Genomic DNA, 14,123 nt, shown 5'->3' with positions numbered 1-14,123 from the left:
TGATGATATTTTATGAATATTTCATTTTATATTCCCACGCCACATTGATTTTTCTATTTGTAAAGGGTATTTTGGAACAAATGAGGGCAATTCATTTAAAAACATGTTTTTGTTGAAACAAAATATTCACAACTGGAAATGTAGGTTTCGCTTTGATTGGTGAAACTTGAGATTGGACAAAATTGCAAGGTTGCGCAGAATTCACAGGGATTGGTTAAATTTGCTTGAATAGTTGTGATTGCAACATCTCCCACTTCCTGGAGGGACTGTATTGTATAAAGGTTACTGCAATATTATCACAGACGCTTTAACAATAAGCAATAATAGCACATGGGCTTTGTTTAATATATGACTATATGACAGGATGACAGTGAGGGATGTTTGTTATGATTGTGCTGTCAGCTGCATTAATCACATTATTATATTGGATAAGAAAAATCCTTTGACCAACCTCCACTTCTTTTCACGATGTGTTGTGGGCAGCCCCACACAAGCGTCTCATTAGAAATAGAAGCCATCATTGCTGTGATGGAGAAACACAACCCACAGATTCAGAGAAAAACTCGGAGAGCTTCATCCTTGTCATCAGACAATCCTCCTCACCTATAAAGCTCTTCATGGTCAGGCCCCTTCATATCTTAAAGAGCTCATAGCACCCTATTACCCCACTAGAACACTACGTTCTCTGAATGCTGGGCTACTTGTGGTTCCTATAGTCTCTAAAAGTAGAACAGGAGCCAGAGCCTTCAGTTACAAAGCTCCTCTTCTGTGGAACCAGCTTCCAGTTGTGGTTCTGGAGACAGACACCCTCACCACATTTAAGAGTAGGCTTAAGACATTCCTCTTTGATAAAGCTTATAGTTAGGGCTGGATCAGGTGAGTCCTGAACCATCCCTTAGTTATGCTGCTATAGGCCTAGACTATCGGGGGATTTCCCATGGTGCACTGAGCTCCTCTCTTCCTCTCTCTTTCTGCACTCATTCATGTTCCATTAATGCATGTTACTAACTTCACTTCTTCCCCGGAGTTCTTGTGCTTTCTCGTCTCACAGGTTCTCATGGATCCTGGTGGAGTCTCCTGCCATGGTCCTGCTAGATTGCCATTGCCAATATCACTGATATTATTGTTATTATTATTATTACTACAGTTACTATTTTTACTATAATCACTGTTCATTGTCCCATCGTTGCTGTTGTCGTCGTCATCATCTTCTTCATGTTCATCATCAGTCACTACTATTAGTGTAGTTGTTGCTACTGTTGTTGCTGTGCACCTTTGTCTCTGTCTCTCTTTCTCTGTCTCTCTTTCTCTGTCTCTCTCTCTCTCTCTCTCACCCCAACTGGTCGAGGCAGATGACCACCCACCTAGAGCCGAAGGATCTGTCCTAGGTTTCTGCCTCTTAAAAGGCAGTTTTTTCTTGCCACCGTCTCCAAGGTCTTGCTCATGGTGGTACTGTTGGGTCTCTGTAATTAATGTTTTAAAGAGTTCGGTCTAGACCTGCTCTATTTGAAAAGTGTCCTGAGATAACTTCTGTTATAAGTTGTGGCTATAAAAATACAATTGAATTGAAAAAAAATCAGACCTAAGAACAAGTAAGTGGAAGTGTTCCGCTGTCCCTCTTATAGCTGCTGCATGATGATGATGATGAAGGGTGATAATGTGAGGGTCCTACAGCAGCAATATGTGATAGTATATTGATTATTGACCATTTATGATTCATTAGTAGATGTCTTTTTATCCTCTGAGAAAAATAATCTTAAATCTAACTTTTAAGGATTCAACAGTGCTATAGTGCTGGGTAGGATTTTCAGTTTTTGTTTTATATATTTAAATATATATATTATTAATCATCATAAGCCCAATTATGCATCCAAATAATTCTTAATGATCCTCAAAGTGTAGAGATTTGAAGAGAGTCACATAAAGAACAAGTACGCTCTTGTTATTTACAGCAGTAATATTTAGATTAGTTGATCCACAGACAATAAATAGACGATTACTTTATTTTCTCGTAGGTATTGTAATTTGCTTTAGTGGGAAAAAAAATGTTACTAAATGTAAGCCCCCAAATTAATTAGCTACCATTTTGATAGTCGATTGATTGTAAATTGTTTTTATCATGCGTCAGCGGCTCTGAAAGGTAATGTTATCATTTGCTTCACTAGAAGAAAACTGAGTAAATTCAATTTAAGTGTGTATGAGTGTAGGTACTAGTTTTACGTTCAATTAACTGTATGAAATTGACTAACTTAAGTTACCTTAACAATAAATACTTGAGTTACTTTTACTCAAATCAAATATTTTGCTTAAATTATTGGAGGTAATACATTTAAACTGTTTATGACAATTTTCCTAAATAATTTGAGTTAAACTAACTCATCAGGTTTTACAGTGTAGTTATCTGTCCGACAGTTAGCTGTCCAAAAGGAGGAGTGTTCCAAATGTCTTAAAGACAAGTATCCTGGAGCCAGGCCTGGCATCCAACAACAGGAACAGGACGGCAGTGGATTCAGTTGCTGTATACAATAACAACATGTGATCGGCTGTGGCCCCCCCACCCAGGACCCATTGGGAGAGCTTTCACTATTACGTGTCCTCCACTGTAAGGTGGTGACTCTTGTTGGGTGGCCAAAAGTTACCCGGCTTATGATGACTGTACTATCAACCATTAATTAATGGTTATACATTGCTAGATTAACATGAATCATTAGTTCCAACTTACAAACAATTTCTAAAACATGCCTTTATTGCTGTAACACTCAAACTCCTACAACATGTTATTATAAAACACTGCACGTGGCTTCATCCTCACAATGGATTATTGTCTATAAATCAGCCACATGGGAACTTTTTATCTTTTCCCTATGTTTGGAGGGTGTTTAGTCTTCTCTAATTACCTCTACCCACTTCCACTGTCTTCACTCTCTTGTCTTTGCGCAGTGGTAAACTGGACCCTGGGACTCTCCTCAGCCTGCATCTTGTTTTACTTGCTAACTTTAGCGGCTCCACAGTACCCTTTGAAACAAAACGCAACATATGTTCACGATAGCACAAAAGTGGAGGAAGAGATGGAAAATACTGAATTACTCATAAATCTAAATGTAAGTAGGGTATTACAGGTGCTTATAGTGTTGACACACAGGCAGACAGACAACCACATTTATACTGTCAATGGTTTAAACATATTTCATTGTTTTATATAGAACTACTATTTCTGACATATCAATATCAGAAAAATAACTCTAATTAAAGATGCAGTAGGCAGCCTTTATAAAAAGTAAATATAAAAATGTTGTTGTTCTACTGGATATAGTGAAGGTTTCAGCAAATATGATAAAAAATAATGTTTTTAAAAATGACCTGCTGCAGCTTTAAGGCACACCCAGTCACACTGTGGCAGTGCTGTCCTGCCAAACTGCCATAAGCCCTGGTATTGATATCACCAGAGAATCCTTTCTAATGGCTTTTGTGACCTTTGACCTGGTGTCTAGAGCCACCATCCCAGTTTGCAAAGCTGTAAGAGATCAAAATAGTTTGGAGGTGTTCATCCAATAGCAATAACATGAAGAATTTTGCTTTTATTGTGAATTTCATGTTTTACTTTAGTATGTTTCAACACCTGCCTCGTTATGTTTATTCAGTTTTCAGAGGTTAATCTTTAATTCATTTCATGCTCGTGCATCTTCTCTCTGACAGCTCACAGACGTCCAAGACACTGCTGTAAGTTTGACTGTATTAAATGTCGGACGGTAAGAAGATATTAGTATCACAATATCTTTTTTTACAATATTGTATCGATTGTCAAACATGATTTTTGTTTTTCACAGATCTGTCTCATGTACCAATGTCAGGATATAGTGGAAGTTTTTTTTAAAAAAAAGACAAACTTAGTAGGTATAGTGCAGCTTTTATGGCCAAATTCAGCTCAAGTTAGTGAGTCTGAGCCTGAGTGCACCATACTGCAGGAAAATAATAATTCCATAAAATACGCATGTGGATAATGAATGAGTGAGACACTGTGATTGCAGATGATGTGCACACACATCTGTGCTGACCTGACAGAACCTCTAAAAACCTTTGCAGAAGACTATGAAGACTGTTTGATATACAGGGTAAGTTGCACCTCCCTGTGGTTCATACCCAGCATGCTCTAGCAGGCGTCTGAACCATGATGTGCAATATCTTATAGAATAACCCATCTTCAAGCTGCAGCTGCCTCGGCCGTCGCACTGAGACAGAGAGAGACTCTTCTCTTCACCTTGAGAGAGCACATCAAGCGGTCCAAACAGGCTGCCGTCTGAGAGACTTATATAGCTGCACTATTTATTTGGACAACATTATTTTCTTTTCTTTTTTTCAAAGCTCCTCATGTGGGAGTAAGACCCTGCAGTCTACACTGCTGCAGCAATGACTCAAATGTCTGATGCTACTGATACCACTGCACATACCACGTAACAGCAACATTTTCTGGGTTGCTCAATGTTTTATTTTTGTTGTTTTGTTGTTAAATGGTTTGGGGTGCTCACCTCGCTCATGGTGGTACTGTTGGGTCTCTGTAAATAATGTTATAAAGAGTTCGGTCTAGACCTGCTCTATTTGAAAAGTGTCCTGAGATAACTTCTGTTATGAATTGGCGCTATACAAATAAAATTGAATTGAATTGAATTAATTATTTGAAGGCAGCTCTTTCATGGCTGTCAGAAATTGGAGCCCATGTGCGAGTGCTCTTCACAAGTCAGCTCTGTCCCCCCCCCACCCCCCGGGTGGTAAACATTGAGCCACATTGTCCTCTACTTGTCTGCAGCGTAACTCAGTCTTTATTGGAGTGTTTTAGCTTACATTAGGGTAGCAAGTTCAAACTAGTTTTATCTGAAGATGTCTTTATGCAACCAGCCCCAGAAACCATCAGATAGCTACGACAGCTGAATATGAGGCCACACATTGTTGGAGCGCCTCCTCCAGTTTGGAACCTGCCACAGACATTAACTGTACACAGCTGAATGTTAACCTTTCCTGGCCTGACTCCTTTTTTCTGTAATTTGATTATCCTGATAATTCATAATAATGTAAATTTCCCCATTATATGATCATTTAGCTGTCCCAATGATTATCATGCATCCCCACATGTCCACCTCATCATTTCACCTGCAGTATGCAGGAGGTGCACACATTCTCCCCACACAATATTCTTTTCTGAATACCAGTTTGTGTGGGTAAAGACGTACACATGGGTTTTGTGCATACACACCGTGTATTTAAATAAAGTTTATTATAATAGTAATAACAAATACAAATTTCGTCAAGTCAAACTGATCTGTGATCTGCTTCACTAGTTCTGTTTATCTGGAAATGCCAGCATGGGCAGGGATGTTAAATGTCACTGTTTACCAGCTTTAATGACAGATAATGAATGGATGAGGAGAACTTTACATATAAAAATAAAATACTTTAATCTGTTCTGTTTGCAGGAGGTGGGTCCGACAGAACTGGACTTCCTAGATATGTTTCATGTTTCAAAGGTGTAATGCAGCCTCCTGCATTGTTTTAGCACACCCGCCTAGCCCCGTGAAGTGTTGATAATTCGTCAATGTTGTATCCCCCCTCCCACTCCAGCACCAGTCCCTATGACCCTGCACAGGGTAACGGCATATAGATAATGTAAGGCTGGTTTGGTAAAACTTCCCTTAATACATTTATTAAGCATTTACATTTAAAAGTCCTTGTGGTGTATTTTTTTCAGAGTGGACTGTTGGAGCCGCTTCAGCCTCCTTTCTCTAGACACCTTCATCACCGCCATCCAGCAGGAACTCGCTGATCTGCCTCTCTCATCTGAGACCTACACAACACAACACACCTCAGGTAAAAATAGGACTGCTCAACATTTACATATTGTGTATATACAGTTGAAACCAGAAGTTTACATACACTGTATTAAAAGACACATATACTTTTTTTTCTCACTGTCTGACATGAAATCAGACAATCATTTTTCCTGTTTTAGGTCCGTTAGGTTTACCAAAATTATTTCTATTTGCTAAATGCCAGTCAAGAAGTTTACATACACTAAGATTACTATGCCTTTAAACAATTTGGGAAAGTCCAGATGATGATGTCATGTCTTTGGAAGCTTCTCAACATTTGAGTTTATTAGAGACACCCCTGTGGATGTATTTTAAGGCACACCTGAAACACACTGCTTCTTTGTGTTACATCATGGGAAAGTCAAAAGAAATCAGCCAAGATATCAGGAAGAGAATTGTGGACTTGCACAAGTCTGGTTCATCCTTGGGTGCAATTTCCAGATGCCTGAAGGTGCCACGTTCATCTGTTCAAACAATTATACGCTAGTATAAACACCATGGGAATGTCCAGCCATCATACCGCTCAGGAAGGAGATGGGTTCTGTGTCCCAGAGTTGAATGTGCTTTGGTCCGAAATGTGCATATCAACCCAAGAACAAAAGCAAAAGACCTTGTGAAGATGCTGGCTGAAGCTGGTAAGAGTGTGTCATTATCCACAGTGAAACGAGTACTGTACCGACATGGGCTGAAAGGCCACTCTGCCAGGAAGAAGCCATTACTCCAAAAGAAACATAAATAAGCCAGATTACAGTTTGCAAATGCACACAGGGACAAAGACCTTAAAACAAAACTAAAATCGAACTGTTTGGCCATAATGACCATCGTAACGTTTGGAGGAAAAAGGGGGAAGCTTGCAAGCCTGAGAACACCATCCCAACTGTGAAATACGGGGGTGGCAGCATCATGTTGTGGGGTTGTTTTGCTGCAGGAGAGACTGGTGCACTTCACAAAATAGATGGCATCATGAGGAAAGAACATTATGTGGAAACACTGAAGCAACATCTCAAGACATCAGCCAGGAAGTTAAAGCTTGGGCGCAAATGGGTCTTCCAAATGGACAATGACCCGAAGCATACTGCCAAACTGGTTACAAAGTGGCTTAAGGACAACAAAGTCAATGTTTTGGAGTGGCCATCACAAAGCCCTGATCTCAGTCCTATTGAACATTTATGGGCAGAGCTGAAAAGGCATGTGCGAGCAAGGCGTCCTACAAACTTGGCTCAGTTACACCAGTTCTGTCTGGAGGAATGGGCCAAAATTCCTGCCAACTATTGTGAGAAGCTTGTGGAAGGATATCCAAAACGTTTGACCCAAGTGACCATGTGTCTTTATACAGTGTATGTAAACTTCTGGTTTCAACTGTATGTGATTATACACACTTAAAAGTCTGTAATCATACTCAATTGGGGCGGATCCCCCATTTTGGTGTCAAATGCTGTCAAATTTAAAAAAAAAATTTATGTTCACTGCTTAAGAAATATTTTGAAAAACAGCTGTTTTCTGTTGATGCTGTGGTTGTAAAAAATAAAGAACATTCTTTCACATGAGAAGACCATGTTTAGCTGTAAATAAAGACAAGTGAAAGACAGACATGAGTTGAGCTGAGTGGAGCTGACCTTACAGCCCCAAACCTGAATTTATTCAATTTGAACTTGTACATATAAGTTACAACCACAGAGATTCTTAAATGAACGGAACAATATAGTTTTTTTTCAAAGTGTTTTCTTAGTGATTACTGACTATTAACAACATTAAACCTTTACAGCCTCAAAATCTTGAGATATCTGTGGAACTGTCTCATACTCACATCAGCTTCGGAATAACAATAGCCCTCATTCATCAAACACCCTTAAAGGCTTAAAAAAAAACTTAAAAAAGAATAAATAAAACCTCCTTAGAAATACAGAAAGATTCAAGTGATGTAAGAGACATACAAACAACATCTAAATAAGCAATAATTTAACTGCATCTGTCCAAACGTTTCACAACCTTTCCTTATATACATATTTACAAAAAGCATGCCTTAATTCAAAGTGTGATGGATCCCAGTGTACTAAAGCAAAGCAGTAACTGTATGTCCTATATGAGATACAGGCAGGAGCAGAAACAATATACTTTCTGTTACAGAGCTTCACCAAAGCCCAGTGTGCAGTCGTCCACTCTGTGTCTCCATAAGAATCTTCCAGATTTTAGGTAGCCTACTTACTCACATACTATATTCAAAATACACAAAGAAATCTTGTACAAGCATCAGATTATAAAAAATAAAAATGAATGCTGTTTAACAAAGCAAAATGTCCTCTAATATTATGCAGTTCCAGTAGTTTTCCATGTGCAGTGCAAATACGTATATACTTGTATCTTGGAAATGAGCATCTTCCACGCAGACTGATTTTAAGGTGGAATTGATATATACTGAGCTTGAAGGTAAGATTGGGCTACTTTAAAGGAGTGTTAAAATGAATTCCCAAGCTGGAGAGCCACTTCCTGGTTCTACTTTAACATACTGGTCTCACAGTAGTTGTGCAGTCCATCCAATAAAGTTATCAGAACTGTTTCTACAGTCCTACCTCTCTACTGTAACTGATCCGTCACTGTCCCACCCCAACTGTTTCCAGAGGAAATACGTCACATTGAGGAAGTAATGATAAAAAGAAGGACTATTCTTTAAAGGGCAGACTTGAACATTGACAGGTTAGTGCATTAAGACCAATAACTCTACTCAAAGCATCTAGACTGTGTTAGGCAGGGTTAGGATCACGCTCAGCTCAACTTGCATCATACTGCTTTCAGTTCAGAGGCCTCATAACAATCTGAAATCCTATCTTATCTCATTTTAGGACATTTAGGATTTTTGGTATTACAGAAACATGTCTCCATCTTAGGATAGAAATTTAGCTATTACAGAAGCGCCCAAAATGAAATTTCATAAGTTAGGATGGCGTAGACTGTTGTTATGTCTATATGGCAATGACAATGAAGATGGGGGACATGTACACCGAAATATTATGACTGAAAGGACACTCAAAGCATATGATTACGCTTTACATTTACCGGACTGTGTATTAAAGCTGCAGTACCTAATTTTTGTAAAAGTTTTCATCATATTTGCTAAAGCTTTCACTATATCCTGACAGTAGAACATGAGACAGATAATGTGTGAAACAATCAGGTTCCTCTGGCTCCTCCTAGTGCTCCTAATGGCATTAGCAAGAACCCACCGGGCCTGAACCAAAACAACCAATCAGAGCCAAGGCATGACAGGATGAGTGCTGATTGAAGTCATGTTTATAGTTAGGATTTCTTAAGATAAAATAGGAGGTCTGTGATGGCTGTGATGACTTCAGGAATTGCTTCTGTAAAAGAAAGATGGGATTTTTCCTATCTTTGAAACAAGCAGTTAGGGCAGTTTTCTGTAATGACGCTGTGGTACAGGAAAATGTTGGATGGGTAGTAGATGTTTATATAGAGGGTTTATGGTAGGGGATGACTGGTCAGCAGGTGGTCAGAGACATAGGGTCAGTAGGTGGTCAAAGATAGGGTCAGTTCACAGGACTATTTCTGTGAGAGACCTCACACCCATATGTGGACTTTTAATATAAATAGGACAACAGGGGTGTTTTCTGTCTTAAGATGTACAGAGGTGTATATAAGACAAAGCATTCTAGAAGTCGGGGGAGAGCATCTATGCTGTGGTCTTCTCTCCATGCAGCATGAGTAACGGAATTTGATTCATCACACTGGGTTCATAATTCTTCAGAGAACTAGCAACTCTCAATATTATGGAAGAATTTCCCCTACAGATTTGAATCTATAGACACTCTATTCTTAGAGCCTCACCAGAAGTGTGGCTGAAAATGTAACTTTTGTCTTGAGGGTGGTGCTCGAGGAACGGTCATAGAAGCATTAAAGGCATACTAGGCTGGATTTTCCTAAAAAGACAAAACAATGTATAGACTAATGGAACAGTACTTAAAGTTGAGATGAAATTAAAAGTGCCTTTTTAACCCCTCCCCAGTCATACTGTACACCTACTTAACAATTTATTAGCGAGAAATAAAATAAAAAACAAAATGTGATGTGTGCTAACGTGAACCAATACATTTTAACCAACAATATCATGACATCCACCCATCAATCAATCTTAAACTTTTACTGACAGCTAAGGTTCATTAGTTAGCTAGCTAGCAACAGCAGGGGGTCTTTTACTTCATCAGTGATTTGGGTAAAAGTGGATCACATTTTATGGTGAAAATATTTTCTGATTTTCCCTCTGACATCCTCTGGCTGCTCTGCCGCAACTTTGCTTACTGTAGCTGCTGTTAGGGTGCAACGTGCAATGTATAAAGCGCAGCAGTCTGTGTGTCTGGTTGACCTAAGCTGAGCTACACAGCGCAAAATCCGACAATGCGCACCTCCTGCAGGTTTTTGTCTCCACAACACAGCTTTAGAACATAAATCGCTGTGAAACAATCCATCTCTGATTCCCTGCCTTGTTCCCAGAAATGGCGCTCTCTGTCTGCTTTCAGGCTTTCATTGCTGCTCTCAGATGAGTTGGGGAGTGGGGGGCGTTTACAAACAGCTAGAGAAAAATCCTGCACAGTATGCCTCTAAAATCAAAAGGGATCATCTCTTTGGGAACATGAATGTGACTGGGCAACTTTCATGGCCAGTTACATCTTTATATGCAAAGTTGATATTTTGGCGCTAGAGGGAAGATCACGGAGGGTCCAAAGTGTAAAGAGCTTATCCTCTGGGAAGAATGAATGTGCTCAGCAAATTTCATGACAACGTGCACATTAGTTTGATATTTCTTTCATATTTCTCGTGTCTTGATTAGAACATTTGGTGATGGTGGGAAAGCTGAAGGTGGGGCTAAAGAAATAACAGTAGATTTTTAAAGCCATCAGAATTCATCTTTTTGGAAAGACCAATATTCATGGTCATTCATTTTCCAGATACCTGTCATACACCAAAGTGTTGGCTGAAAATCCGGACCTTCCACTGGAAAAGTCAGGTCAGAGAGTCACCAAAACCATTAAGAGTCTTCCTCTGGGGACCACGAATATCCGCAGCAAACTTAACAACTGCTTAGTAGTTGAGTTATCTCACTATGTGCTTGACTAAATAGTGGAGGGACACCTCTGTAGGCCTCACTGCTGCCAGGACCAAAGTTCAAGTATGAACCCTAAATGGGAACTGTTAAAATTGTATCCACATTTACTGTACAGTATTTGTTCAATGACATTTTAAAACAACACGCTGTATTTATATTTTTTAAAGAATAAAATAATATTTCAGTCACTGTGTGCCCAGATGATTCTAGAGACCAACACTGAAGTGGACTAGAAGTGGATTTGTACAGTAGATTCCTCAGAGTGGGTCTGTCTAGGTCCACACTCAAAGACAAGTTTACCATGCAGAGAAGACTTCTGGTGTCCTCCAGTTGTCCTACTTGACAATATGAACACGTTATTAGAGTATTTCCCACAGTCACTAGTCTGTCAGCTTGTTGAGTTGTGATTGGATGGTGGGATGATGGGTGTCTTCTCTCTACTTAACACGTCTCTTTCTGTCGTCTTCATCACCTTTAAAGGCCACCTATGTCTCATTCTCTTCTTCTTTCGCATTTCTTTGTTTACATCTCCTCCACTTGTCTCTCGTGGTCCCTCTCCCTCTCTCAGGTCAGAGGTCAGCCACCATCAGGCTCAGCAGCCTCTTCTTGTGCTCTGCAACTTTTTAAAGATGAGACGAGGTGGAGAAACACAGCTTCAGGGTGTATGGGTTGGACCCATCTGAAACCACACACACACACACACACGACACACACACACACACACACGCACACGCACACACACACACACACACACACACACACACAAACATACTTAGTATTAGAGCCTGACAGACATTCAATCTGCATGCTAACTGTGGTTAATGACATTAAATGTATTCAATCTGACATGTTTTCAAACACCCTGTGGTCTCCTACCTTTGCACATATCCATTCAGTTGGATTATTGTACACTTTGTCTTTTTCCACAATGTCTTACATGTGAAATAAAAAGTGCCTATGAAATACCAGGAGCTAAGATGTGTCAATCAGCATTATGGAAAGGAAAGGGAAGTATAAAGTGTATTTGTTTATATACATAATATATTTTCAGGTGGGTATACACTATAATCCAGCTGTGGACAGTGAGTATATGAACAGTATATGAACACAGACAGACTTACTGGGTATCCTGATCTGGTAGTGGTTGAGAACAGTAAGAACCTCCACAGCCTCCGTCTTACTGTCAAATTCCAGCAAGCCAGAGATGGTCTTAGAGGAGGCTGAGAGAGAGATACACAAGGTGAGATTAAAAGAGAGTAGATGTTCAAATATTAAAAACAACAGGAGAGAAGTAGTATATGGAAGCTGAGAGCGGCCCTGTTGCAATTATCTTTTTAATGCTGTTATCTTGAGATCATTACTAAGAAAAAAAGAGAAAAAAACATTATAATTCATAGAATCAAGAAAATATCAGAAAACAAAACCTTTGCCTTGTGTGTATGGTTGTGTGTGTGTGTGTGTGTGTGTGTGTGTGTGTGTGTGTGTGTGTGTGTTAGTCTGTGTATGTCAGAGATTAAGGAAGTGTGTGTGAAGTTGTTACAGATGTGTGTGTGTGTGTGTGTGTGTGTGTGTGTGTGTTATCTCTAGAAAACAAAAGGCAGATTTCTCGAGATAATAATATAATTTATTACGAGAAAACTACTAAACTTTTTTTTTCTCAAGATAATGATGGATAATTAAGGAGAATTGGAAAATTAGTGTGTGGTTCACCCCAGATCACTGACATGACTTCCTGGGAGGATTCACAACTGAACTGAAAAGAGTTGTTACCATAATGAAGATCTGAGAGTTCATTTAAGGTGTTAGTTTCATGGCAATGTGATACCATACTGACTAAATACAACAAAAGAAGATTGAGATTTATTAAATGAGCTCAAGGATCCCTGTGCCTTGAAACTTGACATGGCCAGAATAAATTGGTGAAACGCAGATGAGTCAACTTTGTCCTGAAAATCTGTGTGATCTTTGGTTAATCAACATTAGAACAAAATAATTAAGTTGTGATCTTAAGATATTGAAAAAATTATTGCAAGCACAGCTGTGTCAGCTTCCATAGGAGCAGGAAGAGGGAATAATATGTAATTTATAAACTTACACCACTTTTAAATTCATCAGTGCACACAGAGAAGTGTAAGAATCAATCTTTTCACAGACTGACTACAAAAGGAGGACATGTTTGAAAACTTCATAATCTAACAAAGAGTCACACACTGAAGTTCTACTTACGTTTGGCATCAAACATCTTGAATTTGACGAAGCCAGGCACGTCATGCTCCGTACACAGCTGCCAAAACACACACACAGCAGCCAATGTATGAGTAAAGCTGCATTAAGACTTAGACTTAGTCATCATATGGCCAGGTCTGGAGACAGGGTTCAGCACAGACTCTAGCCGTTTCCAGCAAGACATTTAGACCCTGCTCCTGTCTGCACCATGATACCGATATCAGCTTGGAACCGTTTCCAAAGCTGATGGACTGTGCAGTGGTACATGTACCATGGTTTGAAAACCAGTGAACTATGCAATATAAACTGTTAAGCAAGGAAAATTACATATTCTTTGGCAAATCTGTAGTATCAGCGATCAGCACTGTCACCACAACAAAAAGGTCCTGAGTTTGACTCTGTGTCTAAGAAACAATGAGTTCATACTTTATGTATCAGCATTTATGTTTTAGAAATATATGTGAATATCTGTTAGAATATATCAGATATTTATGAAAATGGCTATTTTTTCTATATTTAGAAATATATTTACATTTACGTGATTTAATAGTTACATTGGTGAGAGACATACATTGACATAAATTACATATGTAGTTTAAACCTACAACAAGGAGGTTTTGAAACAGTCTCAACTGAATACTCATGCCTCTATATGACCTACATAAACTAACAACACCATCAACGAGAAGATTAGGCCATTTAAATATAGTTATTCCTAATGCCTGCCACCAGGTTGTCTTCGGTCAGATTCCCATTGAAATCAATGAAACAAGGTAGTGGAAACACTGCTGCTTTTGTCACAGCGGCCGCCAGAATCAACACAAAAAGAAAGTTCTTTGTAGGAGCTTTAACCAGATTAATATCAGAGTGCTTTCATTGTTTTTATGTGTTTTAAACTAAAACCTAAAACAGGACAATGG

The 14,123-nt window shown here is 39.1% G+C and overlaps 1 protein-coding gene across 1 annotated transcript in view; it reads right to left on the bottom strand.

The window, feature by feature from the left end:
- Nucleotides 1–7,453: 7,453 nt before the first annotated feature.
- Nucleotides 7,454–14,123, bottom strand: part of LOC127376694 (heterogeneous nuclear ribonucleoprotein L-like) — a 45,908-nt gene continuing 39,238 nt past the window's right edge. Inside the window, exons 12-14 of the mRNA XM_051423815.1 lie at nucleotides 13,204–13,261; nucleotides 12,099–12,197; nucleotides 7,454–11,656 (exon numbers count right to left, since the gene is read on the bottom strand). Of these exons, the coding sequence (XP_051279775.1) occupies nucleotides 11,601–11,656; nucleotides 12,099–12,197; nucleotides 13,204–13,261 (213 nt within the window). The 3' untranslated portion in view covers nucleotides 7,454–11,600. The remainder of the gene's footprint in view (nucleotides 11,657–12,098; nucleotides 12,198–13,203; nucleotides 13,262–14,123) is intronic.

Source organism: Dicentrarchus labrax, unplaced genomic scaffold (genome assembly GCF_905237075.1).
Source record: "Dicentrarchus labrax unplaced genomic scaffold, dlabrax2021, whole genome shotgun sequence".
Lineage (NCBI taxonomy): Eukaryota > Metazoa > Chordata > Actinopteri > Moronidae > Dicentrarchus > Dicentrarchus labrax.
The sequence above is the reverse complement of the archived record's forward strand: the minus strand, read 5'-3'. Positions and strand labels throughout refer to the sequence as shown.